Source organism: Biomphalaria glabrata, chromosome 16 (assembly GCF_947242115.1).
Source record: "Biomphalaria glabrata chromosome 16, xgBioGlab47.1, whole genome shotgun sequence".
Lineage (NCBI taxonomy): Eukaryota > Metazoa > Mollusca > Gastropoda > Planorbidae > Biomphalaria > Biomphalaria glabrata.
Window position 1 is genome coordinate 11,867,826 of NC_074726.1, and position 27,286 is coordinate 11,895,111.

At 37.2% G+C, this 27,286-nt stretch overlaps 1 protein-coding gene across 1 annotated transcript in view; it reads right to left on the bottom strand.

The window, feature by feature from the left end:
* Nucleotides 1-4,989: 4,989 nt before the first annotated feature.
* Nucleotides 4,990-27,286, bottom strand: part of LOC106061387 (uncharacterized) — a 60,602-nt gene continuing 38,305 nt past the window's right edge. Inside the window, exons 8-16 of the mRNA XM_056014333.1 lie at nucleotides 25,574-25,705; nucleotides 21,784-21,882; nucleotides 19,073-19,171; nucleotides 17,393-17,527; nucleotides 14,520-14,615; nucleotides 13,586-13,681; nucleotides 10,686-10,781; nucleotides 6,725-6,820; nucleotides 4,990-5,126 (exon numbers count right to left, since the gene is read on the bottom strand). Coding sequence (XP_055870308.1) covers nucleotides 5,005-5,126; nucleotides 6,725-6,820; nucleotides 10,686-10,781; nucleotides 13,586-13,681; nucleotides 14,520-14,615; nucleotides 17,393-17,527; nucleotides 19,073-19,171; nucleotides 21,784-21,882; nucleotides 25,574-25,705 — 971 coding nt within the window. The 3' untranslated portion in view covers nucleotides 4,990-5,004. The remainder of the gene's footprint in view (nucleotides 5,127-6,724; nucleotides 6,821-10,685; nucleotides 10,782-13,585; nucleotides 13,682-14,519; nucleotides 14,616-17,392; nucleotides 17,528-19,072; nucleotides 19,172-21,783; nucleotides 21,883-25,573; nucleotides 25,706-27,286) is intronic.

The following is a 27,286-nucleotide window of genomic DNA, read 5'->3' on the forward strand; positions in this document are numbered from 1 at the left end:
CAATACAGCAAGGTTCACGACAGAAGGTCCACTACAGCCCGGCTCAATACAGCAAGGTTCACGACAGAAGGTCCACTACAGCCCGGCTCAATACAGCAAGGTTCACGACAGAAGGTCCACTACAGCCCGGCTCAATACAGCAAGGTTCACGACAGAAGGTCCACTACAGCCCGGCTCAATACAGCAAGGTTCAGACAGAAGGTCCACTACAGCCCGGTTCAATACAGTCCGGTCGACTACAGCACAGTTCAACGGTGTGGTTCTGTACGGAGCATTACGACGGTTCAGTGCGGAGTACTGTCAAGTACAGTTGAGACGAACGGGGTCTTGATCTTGGTCTGTGATCGAGTCCGTCACAACGAACCTAGTGTGTGAAGTCAGTAATTGCACGTTTACTAGCTCGTCTCAGAGTCCCGTCCCTACACTAGCTTCTCCTTCTACAGGACGACCGAGAATTATTTATTGTTAAAGCATAATACACTAACAACCACCTCGATATAAACTACCATGTAAATACCACATGAAATACCAGCAAATTTTCAATTACGAGATAATTAACAACTTACAGTAACTATCAACTAATAGCTAACAAACAATAACCAGCCATGTATCAACTAGCAATAGAATACAAGCCATATAACAACTACCAGATAAGAATTAGCTACCAGCTATGTATCGACTACCAGCTAAGTATCAACTACAAGCTAAGTATCAACTACCAGCTAAGTATCAACTACCAGCTAAGTATCAGCTACCAGCTAATTATTAACTACCAGCTAAATATCAGCTACCATCTAATAATCAGCTACCATCTAATTATCAGCTACCAGCTAATTATCAACTACCAGCTAAATATAAGTTACCATCTAATTATCAACTACCAGCTAAGTATCAACTACCAGCTAAAGTAACAACTACCAGCTAAGTATCAACTACCAGCTAAATATCATCTACCATCTAAGTATCAACTGCCAGCTAAGTATCAACTGCTAGCTAAGTATCAACTACCAGCTAAGTATCAACTACCAGCTAAGTATCATCTACCAGCTAAGTATCAACTACCAGCTTAGTATCAATTACCAGCTAAGTATCATCTACCAGCTAAGTATCAACTACCAGCTAAGTATCAACTACCAGCTAAGTTTCAACTACCAGCTAAGTATCAGCTACCATCAAAGTTCTGAGTAACCAACTAGCAACTATTCAAGAAGTGTGATATCGACATTCACGGCTGGGAAGCACTATCTCTCCATCGTTCCTCATCGCGTGAAGCTGTGAGTGTCTGAGTTTAAGGATATCGTTATGCTATATTGCAGCTATATATATATATTTATAGTATTTTTGCGTATTAATCTCGGGACGGAAGTAGTAGATAGAGTTAGACAGGAAATACGACTATGTTAAGAGATGCTCGAAGGAATTGACAATAGACTCTCAGAGAGAACATTCGACTTCCATTTTCCCCTATAAATAAATGTTTCAAGGGTTTACTAAAGTGTTATCCAGTTCCTTAAATAGCATCTGAAAAGCCGAGCAGCCATGATGACTTATGTGTCTTGATCGGGACATAACAACATGAGGCAATGTGATCAGACATGGGCAGACAATTCAAATCTCAAAATGCTGAGAAAAGAAGAAGTCTTATCTCCAGGTGATCAAACCTACCCACGTGACGTATGCGGCAGGCAAGCTCAAAGAAAGAAAAAAAACAGGATGCCAATAAATCTAAACAAGAGTAGAAAACACCTAAACAACAGAACGGAAAGGCCAAACAGAAATGGGCAGCTACTCCGGCAACACCAGAAACACCAGTGACACCTGGTGGTGATGGGGAAGGAGAGAGTGCTAAGAAGAAGAAAAAAAAAGAAGAAGAAGAAAAATAAAGGGGACAACTCAGTGAATGACACTACAGCCAGCACTCCAGGCACACTCCAGGCACACCTGCAGCAACCAAGACACCAGAGTCTACACTATCAGCAACACCAAAGAAAAGGGTCTCAATACAGCAAGGTTCACGACAGAAGGTCCACTACAGCCCGGCTCAATACAGCAAGGTTCACGACAGAAGGTCCACTACAGCCCGGCTCAATACAGCAAGGTTCACGACAGAAGGTCCACTACAGCCCGGCTCAATACAGCAAGGTTCACGACAGAAGGTCCACTACAGCCCGGCTCAATACAGCAAGGTTCAGACAGAAGGTCCACTACAGCCCGGTTCAATACAGTCCGGTCGACTACAGCACAGTTCAACGGTGTGGTTCTGTACGGAGCATTACGACGGTTCAGTGCGGAGTACTGTCAAGTACAGTTGAGACGAACGGGGTCTTGATCTTGGTCTGTGATCGAGTCCGTCACAACGAACCTAGTGTGTGAAGTCAGTAATTGCACGTTTACTAGCTCGTCTCAGAGTCCCGTCCCTACACTAGCTTCTCCTTCTACAGGACGACCGAGAATTATTTATTGTTAAAGCATAATACACTAACAACCACCTCGATATAAACTACCATGTAAATACCACATGAAATACCAGCAAATTTTCAATTACGAGATAATTAACAACTTACAGTAACTATCAACTAATAGCTAACAAACAATAACCAGCCATGTATCAACTAGCAATAGAATACAAGCCATATAACAACTACCAGATAAGAATTAGCTACCAGCTATGTATCGACTACCAGCTAAGTATCAACTACAAGCTAAGTATCAACTACCAGCTAAGTATCAACTACCAGCTAAGTATCAGCTACCAGCTAATTATTAACTACCAGCTAAATATCAGCTACCATCTAATAATCAGCTACCATCTAATTATCAGCTACCAGCTAATTATCAACTACCAGCTAAATATAAGTTACCATCTAATTATCAACTACCAGCTAAGTATCAACTACCAGCTAAAGTAACAACTACCAGCTAAGTATCAACTACCAGCTAAATATCATCTACCATCTAAGTATCAACTGCCAGCTAAGTATCAACTGCTAGCTAAGTATCAACTACCAGCTAAGTATCAACTACCAGCTAAGTATCATCTACCAGCTAAGTATCAACTACCAGCTTAGTATCAATTACCAGCTAAGTATCATCTACCAGCTAAGTATCAACTACCAGCTAAGTATCAACTACCAGCTAAGTTTCAACTACCAGCTAAGTATCAGCTACCATCAAAGTTCTGAGTAACCAACTAGCAACTATTCAAGAAGTGTGATATCGACATTCACGGCTGGGAAGCACTATCTCTCCATCGTTCCTCATCGCGTGAAGCTGTGAGTGTCTGAGTTTAAGGATATCGTTATGCTATATTGCAGCTATATATATATATTTATAGTATTTTTGCGTATTAATCTCGGGACGGAAGTAGTAGATAGAGTTAGACAGGAAATACGACTATGTTAAGAGATGCTCGAGGGAATTGACAATAGACTCTCAGAGAGAACATTCGACTTCCATTTTCCCCTATAAATAAATGTTTCAAGGGTTTACTAAAGTGTTATCCAGTTCCTTAAATAGCATCTGAAAAGCCGAGCAGCCATGATGACTTATGTGTCTTGATCGGGACATAACAACATGAGGCAATGTGATCAGACATGGGCAGACAATTCAGATCTCAAAATGCTGAGAAAAGAAGAAGTCTTATCTCCAGGTGATCAAACCTACCCACGTGACGTATGCGGCAGGCTTTTAGAAGGGAGGATTGGACTCCAAAGCCATCTTCATAGAAATGGAGAAATGTGCTTATCTCTGACCACGAAGGAAGAATTATACTCTAGCACATAAGCGTTAATTCTTCTGCTCGAAGAATTAAAACAGGCTCAACTTAAATGTTACCTTCTGATTTTTTATAAAGTTTATATCAACCCACTCTGTCTGTCCATGTTTCTGTCTAAAAAAATTGTAAACCCACTATTTCTTTCACACTATTTCTTGGATCAAGTTGAAACTTTGCACGATTTTGTATTGGCGAAGACAGTACACGATGTTATGGCACTATTAGGAATGAATTATTTGTTTCGGAAAAAGGGATACGTTTTTACTTAGTGACAGTGACGTGACTTTAAACGAAGGATTGGGTTTTAGAGTCAGAACGAAATAGAAGTCAACAAACAGACGGCCTCATATCATTATAAAAATAAGTAGCATTTTACGAACGTAGCGGACATTCGATGGTTCCCTTCATTGTTAATAAACTTGTTCGAGATTCAGTATCAGCGTCGACTAACTTCAATAGATTGTCCGGCCTTTCCCCGGTGTTAGTGGATTCTACATTTCGTTGAGTGTTACCTCCATTTGGTTTGTTTGCATTCAACACCGCGGAAGCGCCTTACAATGAATTAATTTTAAAAAAATTAAATAAGTAGTCAATTGACTACTGTTTATTAATTGTTTTGTTTGATACATTGAGGACAAAATAACCATTAAATATTTAGAGATATGAGTAAATGTTTTGGGTTTTATCCCTTTAGATAATTGTACACGTTATTTTTCCCACATCCATTGTCGGATCAATTTGAAATTGTAAACAAGTATCTATTGTTTCAAGCAAAACATGAATCAACTTAAAATTAACCAATAGCCAATTCCTTATTGCTTAATATCGAACAATGTAAAATAAGGATTACAGTTTTAAGAGATAAGTTTTATCTGTGTAGTTCTTTCCTTTACATAAGCTTTTTTTTTTTAAAGTATTGTTTATGTTTTGTTTTGTGTCACATTTGTTGACACTTATTTATTCGTAGAAAAAAAAAAGTACATTAGCCTTTTTTCTACAGCCATACTATGTCGAAAAAACCGGCTCTGGTCAGATCACCGATGTTAAGATACGTCGGTTGTATTTAGTACTTTGATAAATTACTGCCTGGGTAAAATCACGTGTTACAGACATTTCTAATTCGGCAAGGTGGCTGAGTGGTAAAGCGCTTGGCTTCCTAACAGAGAGATCTCGGGCTTGAATCTCGGTAATGACTGGAACTTTTTATAAATGGCATTTCTTTATTAAAATTAGAATAAGGTTGGCTCTTTCTCACCTTTAGAACAGTTCGAGGAGTAGAACTGTGACTCACACGCTACACACGATCCGTTTTCTTGGTAGCAGAGTCCGTTCAAACAGCCGTTGTTGCATTCTTAAATGAAAATAATTTATATATATATAATAAAACGAGTGAGTTTCCAATAAACGCATTCAATTTATATTTTACCAGTTTCCGTTGTTTCTTCGGATGTTAAGATTATTAAATCCTAACCCGAAACTCCCGCAGAACGGCTGAGGTTGGCGGCGAGCGTGAATCAAACCCTGAACCATCAAGAACACAATCCAGAGCGCATCCAATGCATCATCTTGCTGCACTCCCCCAAGTAAAAAAAGCATAAGTTTAAGAATCAGATTCAATTTAAAATCTGATCTAAGCTCTTTGACTTTGCATTTGCCCAATTGATTGGCTAAGCCGTCCATTGCTCTTTATCGCAATCAGAGATCTTTTTGAGACATTGCTGCAAAAATTGAGGAGTGATTGATTTATCTGTCACATATCTATACAGATAAGGTCAGGTACCTATAATGTTAAATGGACCAAGGGACTCACAGTTTTCCCAGTCTTCATCTTGATTCGAACCCGAGACATCTTGGTATCTCAGCGCTTCACCAGTCAAACAACAGAGTATTAAACACGACAAATTAAAAAAAAACTTTTATCAATTAACTGTTTTTCTTTCTGGAAACTAGTTATTTTGTTTGATAGTAGCAGGAGAAAGTAATTCTTCAGTATTAAGAGGTAAGGATAAAATGTGGAGTTTCGTCCCTTTAGATAATTGTACACGTATCTCGGATCAAGTAAAAACTTTAAACAATTATTCATTGCGCATAACAAAACATGAATTAAATCGACTAAAACATTTACCAAGTAGTCCATTACTTATTGGTAATTTTTTTTTAATATCAAAAATGGGGAAAAAATTCTACGTTTTTGAGAAATATAGACGTAAGTGTTGAGTTTCAATCCTTAATTAATTTTATTTGTTTTTTTAATTTAAAAATTTCTCCATTTTGTTGATTTTTTTTTTTTACAAAACTTCTATCAATTCACTCTGTCTGTCTGTCTAATTCTCTGTCTGGTAATATGTGTGTTCACGTTAATTCTCCCACAGCCATTCATGGATCAAATTGAAACTTTCCACATTATTCACAGACATAGACAATCACTATGTATAATAGAGAAAATTGCATCCCAGAAAAATTCGTCCAGATACTACGACACCTATACAGTCAATGTAGTGGCTACGTCAAAACAGAAGACGGAAATTATATGTCAAACTGGGAGTGGAACACTAAGTGAGGTTGTGACAGAGCGTCGCATGAGGTTTGCAGGACATGTTCTCTGACAAAATGAACTACGCATACCAAGAGGAGCAATGACATGGAGGTCAATACGAGGAAAACGCAAACTGGGTCTTCCTCGTTTAACTTGGCGCCACAATGGACACTAGGTAGGAAGGGGCTTGCCGCCCAATGCGCCAAACGGCGCGGGAGGATCTAAGTCAAAGTAAGAGAAATAACTCGTACATTATTGATAGACATAGTTTTTAAGTTCGGAGAGCTTCCCTTTAGATAAACCTGGTGTTGTATTTTTTTAAAGGATTTTTTTGTTTTTAATTTTTTCTTTTACGCTATAAATTGGTAACTAAAACAAAATAGAAGCACTATTTTTAATACCGATGTACTTACTTTGAGAACAGTCACTTAAATAGTAGCCGGGGTTACAGCCAAGACATGTTCCCTTGTCCTGGTCACAACGTTTACCAGCGCAGCTCTCACTACAAGCTTTGGAGGAAAGAAGCAAAAAATGTTCAATTAAATCGCCAACCCAACAGAGTCGAATAAACCATGTTTTAGAAATTATTTTTTTTTATCTACGACGTCAACCATATTGCACATTTAACAGAGGCATTTGAGGAGGTATAGATCTATAGAGAGTGTCTAGACACTATCTAGATTATTTAGTTTAGATCTAGATATCTAATATAAATCTATTCTATTTCTAGAGCTAGACCTCATCTTGATTATTCTAGATCTAGAATGCCTAGTCAGTCTATATTATAGCTAAGCTATTTTACGTATGCTTCTGTTCTGATAAATTCGACTCTTTATAATAAAAAATGATTTTTTCATGTTTTTTTCCCATGGCGTTCTTCGTCTGCTTCATTTTCTTTTTACTGGTACTGTTCCTCGAAGGAAGGTATTTGCGAGCCCTGAGAATCTTGTGTTATAGACATTGAACTTAACTTTGCGTTAATTGACAATGGTTAGCGGGTCATGGTGTGGCTCAATTGCTGTATTAATCCGGTTTTTAATCTCTACATTTGTGATGCGGTCCTTGTAAGGGATTTCTAGGATTTTTCTGTAGCATCTCAAGAAAGCAAAAGACAGGGGAAAAGTAATGGCGTCAGCTCTGAAATAAAATTGTATTAAGCAAAAAAATGGCTGGTTCCTCTACCGCCAAAGCGAAAGCCACCTTGACCTGTAATATAGGTGGACGGGGGTGTCTCTCCAAAATAAGGCTCCACACTCATCAAAACGTGTTCTACGAGATGAATCACAGTCGTTCTAGTACAGCAACCAAAAATACTTTACACGTGTTAAAATCTGTAATAGTGAGAGAATCAATCTAATGGTGTACATTGAAGGAATTGAGCAAATATAATCCATTTGGCGTGGCGAATGAGCGGTGAAGCGCTTGCCCTGTAAATCGAGAGGTCCCCGGGTTTGAATCTCAGTGATTTTCAATTTTAAGATTTTAAGAACGCCATCCGTAGTTGGGCAAATAAGAACCAGTTTGTATCTGTACTGACGACATGATACCATCTTAATAAAATGTTGACCAAAGAAATAGATGATCTATATTTCGCAAGGATTGAAAGGGGTTACTTTTTAATCCAATCGCATAGTTATATATCAATGTCAATTTTTGCTAAGACTTCTTCTGCACCAAATATTGTCGCTAAGTGTATTTATCTGTTTGGGCGACATTGGGTTCACGTTTCAGTATTTTTTGGAGGCGTTGGCAGGTACCCATTACTTGGCTCTTATTACTTGCGTATTGAACATTCAGGCCTCTACTGTGAATTACTGATGGAAGATGGAACAGAAGTAAAGTAATAAGTAGAGTTGGCCTTTCAGATCTTTCGATCAATAGGGCAGAGGATGTAAAGGTCATCTGTTTCTGTGGCACATTGTTAACGATGGTGTCATGTGGCCAGCACAACGACCGACCGCCTATACATTTCCCAAACTAATGTCAGGTACCCATTAGAGCTGGATGGACTTAGAGGCCCCCTAAGGATCCTTTATTTAAAAGTCCTGGTCAACATCAGGGGACCCCGTTACAGAAGCCAAGCGCTTTACCGATAAACCACCACTCTTCGGACATAATAGAAAGAGATATATTAGCACGAATATCTATACTCATTAGCATAAATATCTGTACTTATTAGCATAAATATCTGTACTCGTTAGCATAAATATCTGTACTCATTAGCATAAATATATATACTCGTTAACATAAGTATCTGTACCCATATATAAACACTTGATGAATTGTATATTAGCATAAGTATCTGTACCCATATATAAACACTTGATGAATTGTATATTAGCATAAGTATCTGTACCCATATATAAACACTTGATGAATTGTATATTAGCATAAGTATCTGTACTCACATATAAACACTCGATGAATAATAAACATCCAATATAATCTACAATATATATGTAAGTTACCCACTGACTCATTGTTCAAGAAATAACGTAAATCGTCGTATAGATCCGCATGACATTTCCTACAAAGGTTCCTTTTACCGCCTAGACGCTCAGTAAGAACGCAGCCTGACGACTGCTATTCGCGAATAAAAGAAAGTGTTGTCTCAAACCTTTGTGTTTCATTTTCGGTATATCCGTAAAAGGCCGCAGTCTAATTGGAAAGCATTAATAGAAATATCTTGCGAATTTCGTATTTTAAAGAATTTTTGTTTCTTTTTCCCTAAGTCTACTTATTTTTAATATGTCTTACGTCATTTCCACTTCCTTTACTAATAAAAAACAAAAACCAAAGCAACAAAATCCATCGTATAATAGCCTACCATGAATAAGATAGATCTAGAGTCTTTTTTATTTTCAGAGAAACATTAATAGAGACGGAGCAAGGACTAGTACTTTGTAGCACTGAGGTGGCGTAGCTAGGGAATTTAGGGCCAGGTAGCTTCACAGCTTTAGGATTTAGGGGGCCTCTGCATTTTGACATTCGACATCATGACATGAGATAATGGCGTAATATTTGATGTAAAAACAAATTTCAGACACTCATTTGGGGGCCCCACTCAAGTGGTGGCCCTGGGCGATTTTCTTATTTTGACCTCCCCTTCCCCCACCCTAGCTACGCCACTGCAGCACAGTGAAAAAAATAAATTAAAAAGGACTAAAAAGGTGAATCTAGATCTAATGTCAATTCGCTACATTCAAAATGAGTGAGATAAACGATTACAGTTCATAAAACCAAATAAATATTTCTTTCTATTTCGAGAACAAACTACCAAAACAAATGATGAAAGGGGATGATGGGAATGTGGCATTCAATGAGACTTCGGGACTTGTACATTTTCTCTAGGCCTGAAACTGGTGGCATGAAGATATGTATCCGGTGTCTGATTTCATACATCGCTTGCTTGCATTAAGATGGATTTAAAAATTGCAACAAAAAATATAATATTAACAATAAATAACTCAACAGGACAGTGGAGTTTCCATGGTCGAAAAATTGAGAGGCCGAAGAAAAATGACAGGGTGCATAGAGGGAAAGCGGCCAAGTGAAAGAGCTACAGTAGTGAACGGGCCCAAAATGTGAGTGGGTGTATGTGTTGGGTCAGTCTTTCCAAATCAAGTCGAGAGAGAGAGAGAGAGAGAGAAAGGACAGGAAACACTTAAGTATATGGTGTAACTACTCAGCACTGACTCTTAACTTGTCCATAGAGTGACACATTAGTACCTGACTAGTCTAGCATCTAACTCTGGATTGCCTACCCTCAATATAAAGTTAGTCAAAGGTTAGAGGAATTAAATCTAAAGTACTTGATTGTTCCGATTTCCGCTCATTAAATATGGACAGAGGAAATGGTATTCTACTTTATGGCACCAACTTTGAGGTCCTGAGGGTAGACATAATTTCACTTCTTTATTTAGATCGTCACTCCACATTTTGTTTTAATTGTCGCTTCTTCCTCAAATTTTCTAGAACAGACAGGGCTATTTATGACAATGACAGAATACATTGATCGGCTTTGTTCACTGTTAAGATGAAGAGATATATTATATTATCGAATACGGACGTTACTTTAAGAAAGAAGATGATGTCCTACGCGTGTGCCTAGGTCAATCTAGTCATGCATGTCAATCAATGACTTAAATTCTGCAAAGTCACTGGTTTTCCTGGCTGGCTCAGGCAACCCATTCCATGCTCTAATAGCACTAGGGAAGAAGGAGCTTTTGTAAAAATGTGTCCTAGCATATGGGACAAGAAATGTGCCTCTAGGTATACAGCATTATAGATAAATAGATGTTATAGTATTATTTATGTAGAGAATTACATTTTTTAATTTCAATTAAAAAAAAAAAGAAAGAATGACCTTCTCACCTTGTGAACAGTCACTAGAGTAGTACATGGGGTCACAAGCAAAGCAAGCGCCGTTTTCGTGATTGCATTCTCCCTTTAGACACCCCTTCTTGCAGGCTGACATGTTGAAAACAAATATATGTTTCAAAATTATTTTAAACAAATTCAAAGTTAATATTCAAATATAATCGGATGCAACAAGACCCCATAGTTTCTGATCCGATTGAATTTGATCCAATCAGGTCGGATCGAATTAAATCGAATCTCAGATGCTTCGAAAACACAAAGAGTGGGATTGTATCCGGTAGGAACAGATTGTATTGAACCGGACCGAATTGAATACGGATAGGATCTAAGTGATCAAGGTAGATTTGAATCAAATCATCATTTAAAAAAAAAAAAAAAGAATGGCGCGATGATCTAACCTAAGACATTCGCATTTTTAGCGCGACACTCTTTAAATTTATTTTAGTCTCCATAATTAGAAAAGTAACTAATAACTTAATAAGTATTTAATTTATACAGCACTTCTATCAAACTCCAGGAATTATATAACATAAAAGACATAAACATAGGAGATAAAATGTCATAGCAATTTTAAAACGTTTTGCAGAGATGTGTCTGAGTGTTCTGGAGATTCCAGACTACCCCCCACCCCAAATAGTTCGAAGTTTCTACAAAAAGAAAGTTTAAAAGTGAACCTTGAGATTCCAATATGTTAACTACCTTTGTAGGGCTGGAATTGAAATACAAATACATTTTGAGAGAAAGTATGTACTTTGCTTTGTTATGTGTTTATTGCTGCCCTTGTCTCAAAAAGAATGAAAAGCAACGCTTGTGTTCTCTTGTATCGAATAAAAAGCCATTGTGTCATCGGGATTGAACTGAGGCAAGGTGAAGTCTAATTAAGCCGAGAATGTGCTAGAAAACAAGCAATAGAAATCTTCCTACCAAAAGTAACACGTGACCATGTGAACGAGGTCGATGTCAGACTTGTACACACACCCCTCCCAGACCTTCCTCCATCCATGTGTAACAGCACATGAGTAATGCCTGACTATGCTCAATATGCCAAATGATTGTAAATAGAACCACATGCAGAACATTAAAAACAAGGTATTCGAAATCGTGAAACTCAGATCGTCTCTATTTGAATAGCACACAACATCAAGACACCGCTGATCTCCACATTACTGAGAAACAACAATACAATGTCAAAAACAAAAAAAAACAGTAACACACACACACACACACACACAAGCGCCCGTCTGCAGATTCAGAAAAAAGTATTTATTGACATGCCAGGTACCAGCCACCAACAACAAACAGACTTATATGAGATGTGGCCAAACATTCTGCCCCAGTCCCATTCATCCTAGGCAGCACCGCCTCCCCCGATTTCCCGCGCTGTTAGACGTTCATGTAGGCTCTGGTAACCCAAGGTGAAAGTTCCCTAATCGAATTAGCTCAAATGTAAATGTAATACCGTTAAGCATCACTACAGTGTAATTGCTCACCATGCCAAACACTTCTAACCTGCCCACCTCGAATCACCGTGTAAAATATCTGTCGGAAGTGGTCTGGCCAGAAACGGAAGGGGGGGGGGGGGAGTAAAAAAAAGTAAAGCACCCCCTTTCATACCTTGCGATCTGTGGCCCACGGTTAACGATGGTGTAATGTGGTCAGCACAACGACCAGCCACCTTTACTTTCCCCAACCAATGTCAGGTACCCAATTAGAGCTGGGTGGACTCAGAGGCGCCTAAAGATCCCGAAGTTGAAAATCCTAGCATTCACCAAGATTCGAACCCGGGACCTCGGTTCGGAAGCCAAGCGCTTTACCACTCAGCCACCGCGACTTCTAGAAGGGTGGGAGTGGTGAAAAAAAAATGTCAACAGACTTTATAATGTGTAACGAAATTGGTTTGAATTCTTCGGCCGCCACGGAAATGAGAAGGATTCAGGTGAGCTCTCAATATGTCATTGTCGTAGAAACTTATTCATAAAACATTGAATTAAAGATAGAAAGAAGAATCTTTATTTCACGATTAAAAGAATATTTCCCAATTAGCCTAAAGGTGTTAAGGTCATTCTATAACTGACTCTTTCAGTCATTCTATAACTGACTCTTTCAGTCATTCTATAACTGACTCTTTCAGTCATTCTATAACTGACTCTTTCAGTCATTCTATAACTGACTCTTTCAGTCATTCTATAACTGACTCTTTCAGTCATTCTATAACTGACTCTTTCAGTCATTCTATAACTGACTCTTTCAGTCATTCTATAACTGACTCTTTCAGTCATTCTATAGCTGACTCTTTCAGTCATTCTATAGCTGACTCTTTCAGTCATTCTATAGCTGACTCTTTCAGTCATTCTATAGCTGACTCTTTCAGTCATTCTATAACTGACTCTTTCAGTCATTCTATAACTGACTCTTTCAGTCATTCTATAACTGACTCTTTCAGTCATTCTATAGCTGACTCTTTCAGTCATTCTATAAGACTCTTTCAGTCATTCTATAAATGACTCTTTAAGTCATTCTATACAATGTCCGAATCTTCCAATCATTCTAAATAATGACTGACTCTTTCAGGCGTTCCATAGAATACCGAATTTCGTGCTTTGCAGGTTACATATATATTTTAAAGTAAGAGTGTTTTTTTTTTTTTTTTTTTGGGGGGGGGGGAGGGGGGTATCATTACAAAAATTAATATTTTTCTATTTTCAATGACTTGCGAGTTTCATCTTCTTTAATCTGCTTCTAAGTTTAGCTCTTGAAGTGACTTGAAGTCATGTTATATATAGCAAAACTGATGTATAGAAAGAAAAAGAGTAGTATATTTTTGTTATTTATTAGACAAGAATAGTATATGTTGGCAAAGCAAGGCCACAGATACCAGTTCATAATGCACTTACATCGAGAACAGTCCTCGGAGAAGAAGCCTTCGGGACAGGCGACGCAGGTTCCGCTATTTCGATGACACGTTTTATTTAAACATTTGTCACTACAAGCTGTGGAGGATATTGAAACACAAAATTTAATTTCGCAGCCAGAAATATAGTAAAAATGTAGATAAACTAGCAGATACCCATGGTCAGGGCCGCCGATTCCTATGAAGCATCCGAATTTAGAGGGTGTGCAAATCATTATTACTAGGTTACCTTTTTTCTTTTAATTTTTGGTTTAATAATAATAATGACCCAAAAAAATTACATATTTTAATACTCTATAATACTCTATATGTATTACAATGTCCATGTCGGTAGTTTTAGGAATGAATACTTAAAGACGACATTACAGGTACAAAAGAAGTCAATGATTTGATCATAATAATTATAAGACGACACGAATATAATGCAGATCATACTAAGAAAATAATGCTCTTGAAAAGAAAACAAAAATAGATCAAACGCATTAATTAATATATGATCTTAAACACCAGCCCTAGCAATCAGTTATAGAGCGGATTATTGAGGGGCCATGAATTCAAATTCACTTCCTCCTTTTTTTTTTATATAAACGCTTTCAAAGCGAATACGATAAAAATTCACCCAGAAATCCCTTTCGTTCATTCTCTCTCCCCCCCCCCCGATTTTCCCCATCAGCGTATTGCGATAGGATCACAGCGTATTGCGATAGGATCACAGCGTATTGCGAAAGCTAAAAGCATGAAATAGCGGTAAACAGAAACTATCGGAACAAAATATTTCCAATTTCACAGAAGTATTATTGTTGGTCTAGATCTATTAGAAATTTAATTGCATGATGGATCCCCACTTATTAATATAATTACACTTCGTATAAGATTAGTTCTTAGTTTGTGATATGTGTCTCTCCCAATGTACTTACTGCCAGAACAGTCCTCGGAAAAAAAGCCAGTGTCACAAGCCATGCAGCTTCCGTTATCCCGATGACACATGTTATTGAAACATCCATCGTTACACACTGGGGAGGATAATGTAACACAAAAGTTAATGAGTTCGCAGCCTGACAAAGAAAAATATAGAAAAACTAGCTGAGACCCGTCCTACGCTACGGTTTAAATAGTTTGTATTTTTTTTTTTGCTTTTTGCAAGGAATACCGTTAACTCTTTCTCTCCTAATTGACGGTGGCAACGTTGATTTGACTCCCATCAAACTAAATTGGTTTTTGGATTTATAAACTTTAATTTGTGTTCTGTAAAAAAAAAAAAAGCATGCCTTCTCCTAAAATTCAATACCGAATTTAACATTTTCTGATAACAAACAAAAACATTATTGAAGTTAAATCATAACAGGATAGTGAAATCCTGAAGGAGCTAAACAAATAATACTATCGGAATGAGAAAACTAATTACGGAGAGAAAGAGTTAAACCCCTGAACAAAACGGTTCGCATTGCAACGCTTTCCCACTGGAACACAATTTTCTGGCTCTCAAATTTTATGTCATTTTTTTCGTCTCTTTCATTCTACAAACGAAGGGCGAGCAACCCCCCCCCCCTCTTATAGATCGTACCCAAACACTTCAATTTGTATATTTGGATGAAACGCATGTTCTTGAATTCTAAATGCGCTTAGTAAACCTGATACCCGTGCCACGCTACTGTTGAAAAAGCTGGTATATGTGTATAACGCCATGAACACTTTGAAATCCATCAAAAACACAAAAAAAAAACGGCCTGGATTAGAACGCTACCCGACACAATTCTCTGTCTTTGAACTTCTACAATTTCTCTGCATTTGTGTCCCTTTCTAAGACTAAGACCTAGACTAAGACTAAGACTAAGACTGCTTTATTGATCCTTATGGAAATTTGTTGTGATTACAAGGACTCTTTTTACATATAAAAACAACCCAACAGAAAAATACACATAAATTACAACAGACACAACATAAAGAGTTCATCAAGAGTTCACCCTACGTCCCACAAGCTCCTCTACTCAGTCCTAGTGTTCTTGTCTTCCTGCTGCCTCCAACACACACAAGCAATCTTTAATAAAACGCCCATTACCCAACAATACACTTATTTGGCCCTTACATATATCAAGTGGAACAGCCAGTGTTGCAGTACTACCTCTATTAGCAACTTAGTCCACACTTTATATATTTATTTGTATTTTGATACTCATAGGTGTAGATACTCATAGGTGTGCATAATCTAGAGCGCCAACTCATTTAGAAAAAACTTTATTTAATAACTGTAAAATACAAAACAACAACACCAACACCAACAGAACAGGCACATACACTCACTTTTAATAGGCCCTTATGTTCACAGCGACAATTTTAATTTTTGCTTTCGAATAGAAGACTACTTGTAGATCTAGATCTAATGGATTTAAAATTGTTCTATACACACACGCTTTCATACAGATGTAAAAACACATGTAACACTCTCAATGGTCTAAGAATAGGTTGCTCACATTAAGGCTGACAAATATCTACACCTCGAGGAGAATTACATTCAGGATAAAGTTCTGTCCAGAAATGTTCATTAATAGCAAAAAGTAAGGAAACAAATTTACGAAACAAACAAGTTTCCATACGTTTTTAAAACGTGTACTTTAGAGCTTAAACTGTCGGCTGCCAAATACATCACTTCCGGTACGGGATATTACGAATACAAATGAATGTTTGGGTAAATTTAACCGCTGCGGTATTAATCTTGAAAATGGCTTAGATATCCTAGATAATAGAGAATAGAACCAGACAGAAGACACACCATTGAAGCTTTGGGAGTTAGAGAGAGAGAGAGAGAGAGAGTTAGAGAAAGATAATTTTTAAGATCATTTATTATCATCAAGGGTAGTTGTAACCCTAACAACTTAGAAATATTTTCTGGACTCGTATCTTGATACCAATTTGGATACGTATATGTATAGCATTGCGTCAAATGTCCATTCCGTCATTGACTCTATACAAAAAAGTAAGGTTCCCCTTTCAGGACCTATAGGGCAGATGATGTAAAGGTCATCTGTTTCTGTGGCCTACGGTTAACGAGGATGTCATGTGGCCAGCACAACGACAACCGCCTTTACTTATTCCCAACTAATGTCAGGTACCCATTAGAGCTGGGTGGACCCAAAGATTCCGAAATTAAAAATCCCAGTCTTCACCAGAATTCGAACCCCGGGTTCGGTAGGCAAGCGTTTTACCGATCAGCCACCGCGCCTATATAAAATATATGGTAAAGCACGAAATTAGTGTGTAAAGATTATCTTTCACTACATATCTTGTAAACATTTTCTTAAAGGCTAACTCGTTTAGACTGATGTTTCATTAGTTTCTTGACTGCTACTTTGAAGCTATCTCTGATTAATGTAACAATATCGCCTTAAATAATGTATTATTAGAGAGGCAATTTATTATTAGGGCCCTTATTTTTGTTTAAAAGAAGGCTTAGACTCACAATATGTGTTGACCCTTAATATTAAATCGTTTATGGAGACAATTATGAATAGGGATGTCAGCGGGCTCTTGGTGGGGGCGTGTAATCACGTGGGCTCAAATAGTTTTACTGGTTTGAACGCTCCCTTCGTTTGGAGAGCGGGAAGGCGAAATGTGGATCTGATCGCTGCTAGATAATTGCGCCAGATCGGGACCAGAGTTTCGAGTAATCTGGACCTGTCTGTTTTTCGCCATATTTTCTTCACCTTCTGTCAATAACCTTTGTACCTTAGTGCTGCTATTATCATATGTTTACATGTCAAGTTTATTCTAAATTTTGTTTTGACAGACTTACCTTTTTCGCAGTTCTCACCAAAGTATCCATTTGAGCATGTACTGTTGCATTTTCCTTCGTCTGGAGAGCAATTGTCAAGGCAGTTTGGAGGACAAGACTCTTTGCAATCCACGCCAAATGTTCCAGCGGGACATACTGCATGAGAAAACAAAATGTTCACCGATGATGTAGTGTAGGGACATTGAAACCAGCTCTTTAGGCATGGACACATAACAGAATAACTCTAGTGTTTACTGTAACAATTGGTCGCTGCCTGGTCGTGAGGTTTTTCGCGCTGGACTGTCGTTCGAACTCATCGATGGTCCTGGGTTCAAACCCTGCTCGCAACCATCCCACGTCGTCCTGAAAGGGGGGGGGGTTGAACTAGGAAGGAAATAATCTTCAACTCTGAAGTGAATACGAAACATGTAAAACATTTTACAAATTGTGTTGAAGAACCTGATCTTGGTGTCTAGCCATATTTAAATGTATTTCTTTATTTAGTTTGAAAAAGTATTACGGTCAAACGTAAGTATTCCCAGTGTGACTAGATAGCTGGTAATTCATGTCTTGGCGTTTATACATCCACAGTTAAAATTCTGTGAAAATAGTTAAAGCCGTTTTCGAGTTCCGTGCCCACCCAGGTTCCACCAACCTACTCACTACGGAGTTAACACCAAGTAACGAGTTGAAGAGAGGGATTGTACTAAAGTTTGAACATAAACACAAAATACAAAATATAAATACGGATCATTCTTTTTAAAGACATAAGTTTTAAAATCTATGTTGTGTTTATAACATTTAACGCAAACGCTTCAAGTTCCAAATCTGCGGCGCTAAGACAACCTGTGCGCTAAAACAGATGTGCTATAAAAAGGCTGCGCGAAAAAAAAAAGGGTGAACACAAGCACGAATACAAAACATAGATCTGTATCATTCTTTATAAAGATAGACTACATTAGACTATTTAGCTTTCAAACATATAGCACTGAAACGTCGCGCTCGAAAATGGCGGCGCTAGTACAACCACTACGACAAAGCAGCTGCACCAAATAGATTGCGCCAAAAGATTTTTAGTAATTGCGATCAGCTTCAGCTTTTTTCTAACTCAGCACAAAAGGCTTCAGTAGAGTAGAACGCAACGTCTATAGCTAAACTCTTAGTTGACATATTAAACAAGTTTAGCGACGTCTAACTCAATTAGTCAAGTTGTAAAAAAAAAAAAACAGCTTTTTAATTATTGCTATTTCTATTTTAATTGTTATACAAATTGTAAACCCTAATACATTAACAGTAAAGGTCACTTCTGTTCAAAATAACAACTTTTTTATTGAGATCAAATTACAAAAATCGTAGAATTTTTTTTGTTACTATTGTGTGATAAAATATAAAGATTACATTTGGAAAAATCCTCTTAAAATTTCTGGTTCTGATGACCAGGAAGACTTGCGTCTGCTCAGCCGCCGGCGTCACTTATATGGAGGAACCCGAGCGAGGCTCAAGGAGCCATGTCTCACAATAAACGGATGTGTCTAAATGATCATCTATGATTCTAGGGAATAGACCCCCGGAGAGAGGGGTCGTTAATTAGTCAAACCCTCATTCCTAGTCTCTAGGTAAAAAATGCTCTAAAGTCAATAGACCTTACAAAGACAATCTACAGAGGTTGTGATTTACACTAACTAATTTGTTTATATTTACCATTTTCACAGGACGGGGGTTCAAATCCTTTTAAGCATCCGTCCTGGCAATGTCCTTCGTCTATGCTGCATTTGCCGTTATTCATACAGTTGTGACACTCTATTTTTGAACAGAGAAAATATATTGAGACTTGTCTAAAACCTATCTGTCATTATAAAGAGCTGTTTCTTTATAGTTTTAACTTTTGGCGCAAAAAAAAAAGTTTAATTTTCGTGTTACTTTGATGAAATTATCTGGAGCGATTTAAACTCACTATGTCTATCTTCTGTCTTTTGTCTGTAGGTCTAGCACAATGTGTGTACACGTCATATCTCCCACACCCATTCTCAGATCACTTGAGCCTTTGCACAATGATTCATTAACATAAAGGAGACATGTATGTTTCAAAACAAATGACCAAATAGAAAAGTCAATACTGGACATTCAGTATTATGTTGGATATCAATAAGGGAATCCTTCAGTATTCACAGATACGTTTAAATGTGTAGGGTTTCGTTCCTTTAGATCAGTGATGCTCAACCTTATTCGGCCTGCGGGCCATTTTAATTTCCGACACTCGTGTCGCGGGCCACGTCAACAAAAAGGTTTTACAAAAAGGAACTAGATCTAGACAATGAACCATTTTTATCACAAACCCGTGAATATAGTACTTACATTTGTTCATTTTTAAATATCAGGCTGCATAAGATGACAACCAAATTTAGAATTCTAGATGTTCGTTCAAGAGACGAATTACATAGCATGGGTTTTCAAAAGATTCATCACTGAAAATGTTTGTCCTCACAAAACAGGTACTGTTAAATATTGTGATCATCGTTAACGCTTGTTTTGTGGTGAGATTTTGTCTGTCTGGGCACTTGACACATTGGCCGCAGATGAATTTTCGAAACCACGAACATTGTTCAATCTGAACACGATCATCATCTCATGGTCCAGACTGAACTTTTTGCCACATAGATTTTGTTGGTGAATGATTTAAAGACTTGGTTCCATTTGACTGAACTATTTTTCTAAACATTCTCTGTGATGGTTGAAATTTTTTTAGACAGGACTTCGCCAGTGGAGGTCCCATGCATGCCTCTAATAGCTACTAACAATTTAATTTTAGCGGTATCAGATATGTCGGTATTTCGTCAGCGGCAATAGAAAACATTTCGAAATCTCGTTTGTGTTTTAGTTTTGAATGGAGATTTTAACCAATTACTTTTTCTCGTCTTTTGTCACGAGGAAGGCTGACAGCTTCAACAGCATTTTTCTTTTCAGGACGGATTTCTCCCATCATTGCTAACAAGTACTTTTGTATGCATTAGCCCTCGGAAAATAGCTTTATATCTCTACTTACAATATCACTCTGTAGCTAACCTTACAGCCCACTCATTTTCTAGTCTCTTTTTGGTAAATATTCTCACCAGTCCTCCATTCTATGTGTTATCTAAAAATTGCATCTTAAACCAAGAATTCTGCCTTATTTAGTTATGCGTTTAGTTTCATAAAGCTGTTGAATGTAATGTTCTTTAAAAAGAGCGACTCTTTCTTTATACAACTAACATATTGGCTTAGTATCGGGACCAATCCATTTACTCTAACGTAAGGAAAAATGTTTTTTCAAATTTTTTTTTTTTTGAAGAGGGAAATTTCTACACTTTGTGTCGACGTGTCGGCGGGCCGGATATAATCACTTCGCGGGCCGGATGTGGCCCGCGGGCCGTATTTTGGGCATCACTGCTTTAGATAATAAAACGCGTTATTTCTCCCACACCTAATCTCGGATCATGTTGAAACGTTAAACATTTATTTATTGTAACGAACTAAACATGAATAAATTTAAAAATTAACCAATGAGTTAGATTTATCCTTCCATTCGACATTGAATAAAGGAAATGACTTCTAGTTTTTTAATATTTAAAAAAATAGATTTATGTGGTGTATCTGGCAATGAATAAATGTGCACAATTTCAACTTTATTCGACAGACAGAGTGAGTTAGTATATCGTTTATGCCTTATGCAAAAAGGGCTTTCCAATTCCAATGGCTCTCTAGGCAGATCTCCCATAGCTTTCTCTTTAACAATATTTAACACAGAACAGACACACAGAGTAAGTTGATAAACGTTTTGTAAACAAGAAAAAAAGAATTTGAACTATATTTCTAATTTTCTAGACCTTTTATTGAAATACCCGGTGCTTCTCGAAACCAGCTTTGAAATGTTTATAGAGATAAGACGTATTTCAGTTTAAGTTTTAAGTTGTCACCTGCAGTGACAAGTCTTGTATTTTATTCGATCTAGTATTATTGCGGTTTGAAAAAAGATATTTATTTGATATAGTCTATTTTGTATATTCTGCATATAAAGTGATTCTTAGATGTTGAAAGTTAAAAGTTCTGTATTTCAATTAAAAGGATCTTCGTTTATTGAATCTCTAAGATAGCATTTAGATCTAGGGATATACAACTATAGAATGGCCGGCATGTCACAGTAACTTCTTGTCACATCTGACATCTCAACAAAGGATCTACAACTTTAGCACATCTCAACAAAGGATCTACAACTTTAGCACATCTCAACTATTTTCTGGGACACAAGTATAAATACAACCATTGCATTGTGTAATTGGTATCCCACTACGTTACAATAAAACTATTGAGTAGTTAAATTGTAGCAATCTACAACAACAACCAAAATAAAAAATCCAGTTTACAAACTTAGTTACCTTTTGTGCAGTTGGGACTGAATAGACCTGTTTGACATCCATGCGTGCAATTGCCTTCTTCCTGATTGCACGCCTTATTCGCGCACCCACTGCTACACACTACAACAGATTACACACATTGTAAAGTGTAAATAGAACGAAACAAAGAGATTAAAAAGACTTCCCTGACATAATGGTGTTGCTTGTGTTGGTAAAGTTGTTGTTTTCTTGTCGTTTTTTTGTTGCTGTTTTTTGATGTTGTCGTTGTCTTAGTTTCTGTTGTTGTTGTTTTTTATTTTGTCGTTGTCTTAGTTACGGTTGTTTTTGTTGCTTTAAGCGTTGTCGTTATTTGAAGTTTTGTTGTTCATATTTTTTTTTAATCTTTGTGTGTGTGTGTGGGGCTAGTGTTGTTTTTATTTTTTATTATAGACTGCAGTTGTTGATATCTTTGTTGTTGTTGCTGTTGTGTTTGTCGTGTCCTAGTGCTGCTGTTGTTTGTCTCGATCTCTTTCTTTTTGTTGCTGTTGTAGCTGTCGGTGTTATAGTTATGATGAGTGTGGATGAAGCTGTTGTTTTCAATGAGGTGCCACCGTAATGATACGTGGAGTTGTTTCTCAGCGTTTTTCTCAGTACGGCCAACAAGCTTTTCCCAATGAAACACATCAACTGCCGAATTTCTATAAAAATTGATAGAACACTTAAATGCATGCAATGTAAAAGCGTGATTTGGTCTTTGTTAAAATAGCATGCGTAAAGCATTCGTAATCTTATGGAGACAGTGTTGACACTTAGCTCTTAGGTTTTTTTATGATGATGCAAAGCCGAAGTATTTATTTACTAAGCGTCTTTAAGACGACTTAATGAAATCACTCGCCAGGCGAAAGCAAACAGAAGAGCATCAAGGTTTCAGCACGTAACACACAGACATCTATTTGGGCTACATCCTGGTCAATGTTTTCTTCAAGCTGAATGTCGGATGTGATCCACATTCGTTTGGATAGACACGCTTCATTCATCCTTTTGTGCATACATATACACAGGGTTGTTTTTGTGACGGTACGCACCGGTACGGCACCTTTTTGAATTTGGGGAAAAATTATTACTTTTTTTTTAAAATTTTAATGTATATTATTAATTTAGTACCAGGTGGCGTCGCCTCGCTCGGTTAAATAATTTCCTAAAAAAGGTTATATACCCGAAGTCATTTTGGGAATATTGTTGTAATTACGAAAATGAACGATCAGATAAAGACTACTAATCTGAAGAGTCGCTTTAGTGTTCTGTTAGTTCCTAATGTAATTGTACATGGCGATTAAATATAAAGTCTCTTAAGTCCTCCTATAGTCTAGACCAGTGGTTCCCAAACTTTTTTGTCTCGTAGACCCCTTGCCTTGTTTTCTGGTTTTCGGTAGACCCCCTGTTTAACATACATTTTTTCAAATTCATCAACATTTTTTTACAACTAATTTCTATCTGTGGTGAGTTGAAAAGTGAGAAAGTAATACATACTAAATTATAGAGATCTATCTATTTTTTATTGATAAAATTCAAATTGAAACCAATTAAAATAAAAATTAATATGTACTGCTGGAATCATCAAACAAACTGGAAATGTCTTTTTGCCAGTTTATCATCCGTTGCTACGGATGTTATGTTTCAAACAGGAATTTGTTGTTCAATGAAGTAGTGCTTCAACCATTAAATATTAATTAATAACGTTTTCGCAAAGAGCAGTTTCTGGTGTATTTCTTGATCTTTTAAGTGTTGCTCATATATTGAGTCCGCAAACATGTTATCACTAACAGGGGAAGGGGCGAAGCCAGTAAGCGTCAAGCATGAAGGGCTCATTAGCCTTGGCTGGCTACCCACCTAGACGAAGTAAAACTGAATTCAAAACTTTCCTGCCTTGCAACTATATTCAAACATGGGAAAGGTTTTGTGGGTCAATCCTGAGTTTGCAGCACACATCCCTACACCCTGTCATAGCCTGTGACACCGCTGATCCCAAACTGTATATATATCGTTTGCAAATAATAACTCATGCCACCGACGTGTCCTTGAACTGTATAGTTGCTTAAAGCAGTTCTTTTAATAATACCAGGTGTAGGTTTGTGTAAAACAGTGTTTACAACTACAACGGCTGGTAAAATCAATGTTTTACCTTTAGTGTTTTACGTATTTGGTCATAAAATAGTTAAGTTCCTCTTTCAGACCTTGTGATGATGTTACGATTATCTGTTTCTTTGGCCAACGGTTAACGAGCAGGGTGTCATGTGGACAGCACAACGACCAACCACCTATACTTTTCCTAACTTAAGCCAGGTACCCATTAGAGTTGGGTGGACTCAGGGGAGGCCTAAAAATAATGAAATTAAAAATTCACAGAGATTCGAATCCAGGAGCCCAGGTTCGGAAGCCAAGCGCCTATTTTGCTATAAGTAAACAGATAGTGTAAGACACCCACAAACCATCATCTTCTCTATATGATGTCGAAGAGATATTTTGTGGGTCTATTCTGAACTTTATCTTTCAATATTCGAAAGTTTTTCTAATTTTTTTTATCAGGGTGACATTGTCTCAGTTGATCCTCCAGCATAATGTGTTTCATATCGTCATAAAAAAAGGCAATTGACATGTTTCATAAGGAAGGAATGAACAATTTTAAGTAATCAACGCTATACAGTTTACATTTCTTTTTGCTAAACATTACTTACATTTAGACAAAATAAGGTTATTTAAAAAATTATTGAAATTAAATACAACATTATATATTAGTGTAAAGAATAAATTTAATAGGATGTAAAAATTAAAGTCACGACGTGCTTAAATGAAATCTATTATCGTAGACCCCCGTGGACATCTCATAGACCCCCAATTTATTTTTTCACTTTCGTAGACCCCTTGGAAGTCTTCGTAGACCCCTGGGGGTCTATATAGACCACTTTGGGAATCACTGGCCTAGACAAACCACAGGTCACGTCGAGTCGTTTTACATTGCATCTTTGGCGTAAACCTATTGTACTATTATTGGCTTGGAAGAAAGTCTTAGCATTGTATCTACTCAGATGATTACGTTCAAAAATGGAATACTGCAATTAGTAAATTCATTATGGCTTAGTACGTAACATCAAGTGACGCAAATCTCTACGTTATAGGGCACTTTGTGACAAAGTAAAATGGTGCATTTTTTTCTTAATAGACTTAAATCATTGCATTATTTTTCTAAAGAAACGTTTCCATGGGGCACCTCTGTTACGCCGAACACCTTGCCTTTGGCATTCGTCAGTCTCCTATACAGGATACATACATATACATTTCAATAGCTCACTAGAAACCACCTTAGTTTCTCTCTAGAGCCATTATAATTAGTATTTTATTTACTGTTACGGCTGTATTTGTATCCAGCTTGCTACGTGTGACGAGGTTTATGCTGTTCTGTAGCAAAGCATAACGATTAACCGCTTTTACTTCACCCAGCTAATGTCAGTTTACCACTAGTGTTGGCCGGACAGTGGCGTGTCTTAAAAACCTCGCAAATTTAATATCCCAGTTTAACTAAGATTCGAACCCAAGAACACTCGATCTGGAAGCCAATCGATTTACCACTCTGTGACCATGTCAGCTGATAATTAGTGTAAAATATACAGATTTTTGTCATTCTAGTATCTAATATTGTCAGTTTATTCCATGATAAAGTTTTAATTCTCGAGCCCAGCACCTTCACCAACAAAAGCCCAAAGAACAACGTGCAAATTTACTTACGTATCCCATATCTTGTGTTCGAATAGTAGACAACTCGTTTTTTTTTTACCTTTGGTACACTCGACTCCCCAAAATCCAGCTAAGCATCCTATACATTTTCCCGTCACTTCGCAGTATAGTTCCCTGCATTTGCTATTACACTTGCTGGTACAGTCCAGTCCATACTCTCCCTGTAGACATTCTGAAAGCAGGCGATGCAGTGTTTTGTTTTTCAAGGCAAAGAAGATTTTTAAAATCCTGATAAACAATCACACGTACTATAAATAAGCGTATAGTTGAATATTTATTACAGTACTTTGGAAAAAGACCATTTTCACCCCTGAAACCCAAATGTAAAATGTTTTGATTTATTGTAAAATGTTTTCAGATGTTCCTTCTGAAGACAGTTACATCTTGCCCCACAGCTCCTACAGGACGGCAGGTAAATGGAGACATATAGCTGATGGCAGGTAAATGGAGACATATAACTGATGGCAGGTAAGTGGAGACATATAACTGATGGCAGGTAAATGGAGACATATAACTGATGGCAGGTAAATGGAGACATATAACTGATGTCAGGTAAATGGAGACATATAACTGATGGCAGGTAAATGGAGACATATAACTGATGGCAGGTAAGTGAAGACATATAACTGATGGCAGGTAAGTGAAGACATATAACTGATGGCAGGTAAATGGAGACATATAACTGATGGCAGGTAAGTGGAGACATATAACTGATGGCAGGTAAATGGAGACATATAACTGATGGCAGGTAAATGGAGACATATAGCTGATGGCAGGTGGAGACATATAACTGATGGCAGGTAAGTGGAGACATATAACTGATGGCAGGTAAATTTAGACATATAACTGATGGCAGGTAAATGGAGACATATAACTGATGGCAGGTAAATGGAGACATATAACTGATGGCAGGTAAATGGAGACATATTACTGGTCACAGATAAAAGGTAACACATAACTGATGGCAGGTGGAGACATATAACTGATGGCAGGTAAGTGGAGACATATAACTGATGGCAGGTAAATTTAGACATATAACTGATGGCAGGTAAATGGAGACGTATAACTGATGGCAGGTAAATGGAGACATATAACTGATGGCAGGTAAATGGAGACATATTACTGGTCACAGATAAAAGGTAACACATAACTGATGACAGATAATAGGTGACATCTACGAGGTTTCACATAAATGATGACATGTAAAATGTGGATAGAAAAAAAAAAGTTACATATAAATGGTGACATATAAATGGTTACATGTAACTGGTGTTACATAAATTGTAATATAAATGGCGACATATATATCAAAGGTGACATATACGTGATGGCATATAAAACTGGAACATATATAAATATGATACATACGTATGACATATAAATGATAATATATAAATAGTGATGTGTAAATGGGGACCCATGTATGGTGTCACATAAATAGGGGTTGAAATAAATAGTGACTTTTAAATGCTGGTAGCAATAGTTATTTATAACATATATTTGGTGGCACATGGTGAAAATTAGAGTCCCTTTTATTTAAAAAAGATTTATCTTTCAACACGTAACTCTAGCTTCTTTTATAATATAATTCTAAAATATTTTATTGATCCAAATTTCTCTATAGTACTTAACATTGATTCAGGATTGACTCTAGATGCGCAAGTAAATACCTTATCTACCGTACACTGTTACCTCCTATACGTGTAAAATGCGCTCCAGATTATCGTTTTAGTCCCTGGTTCAAACCTTTAAC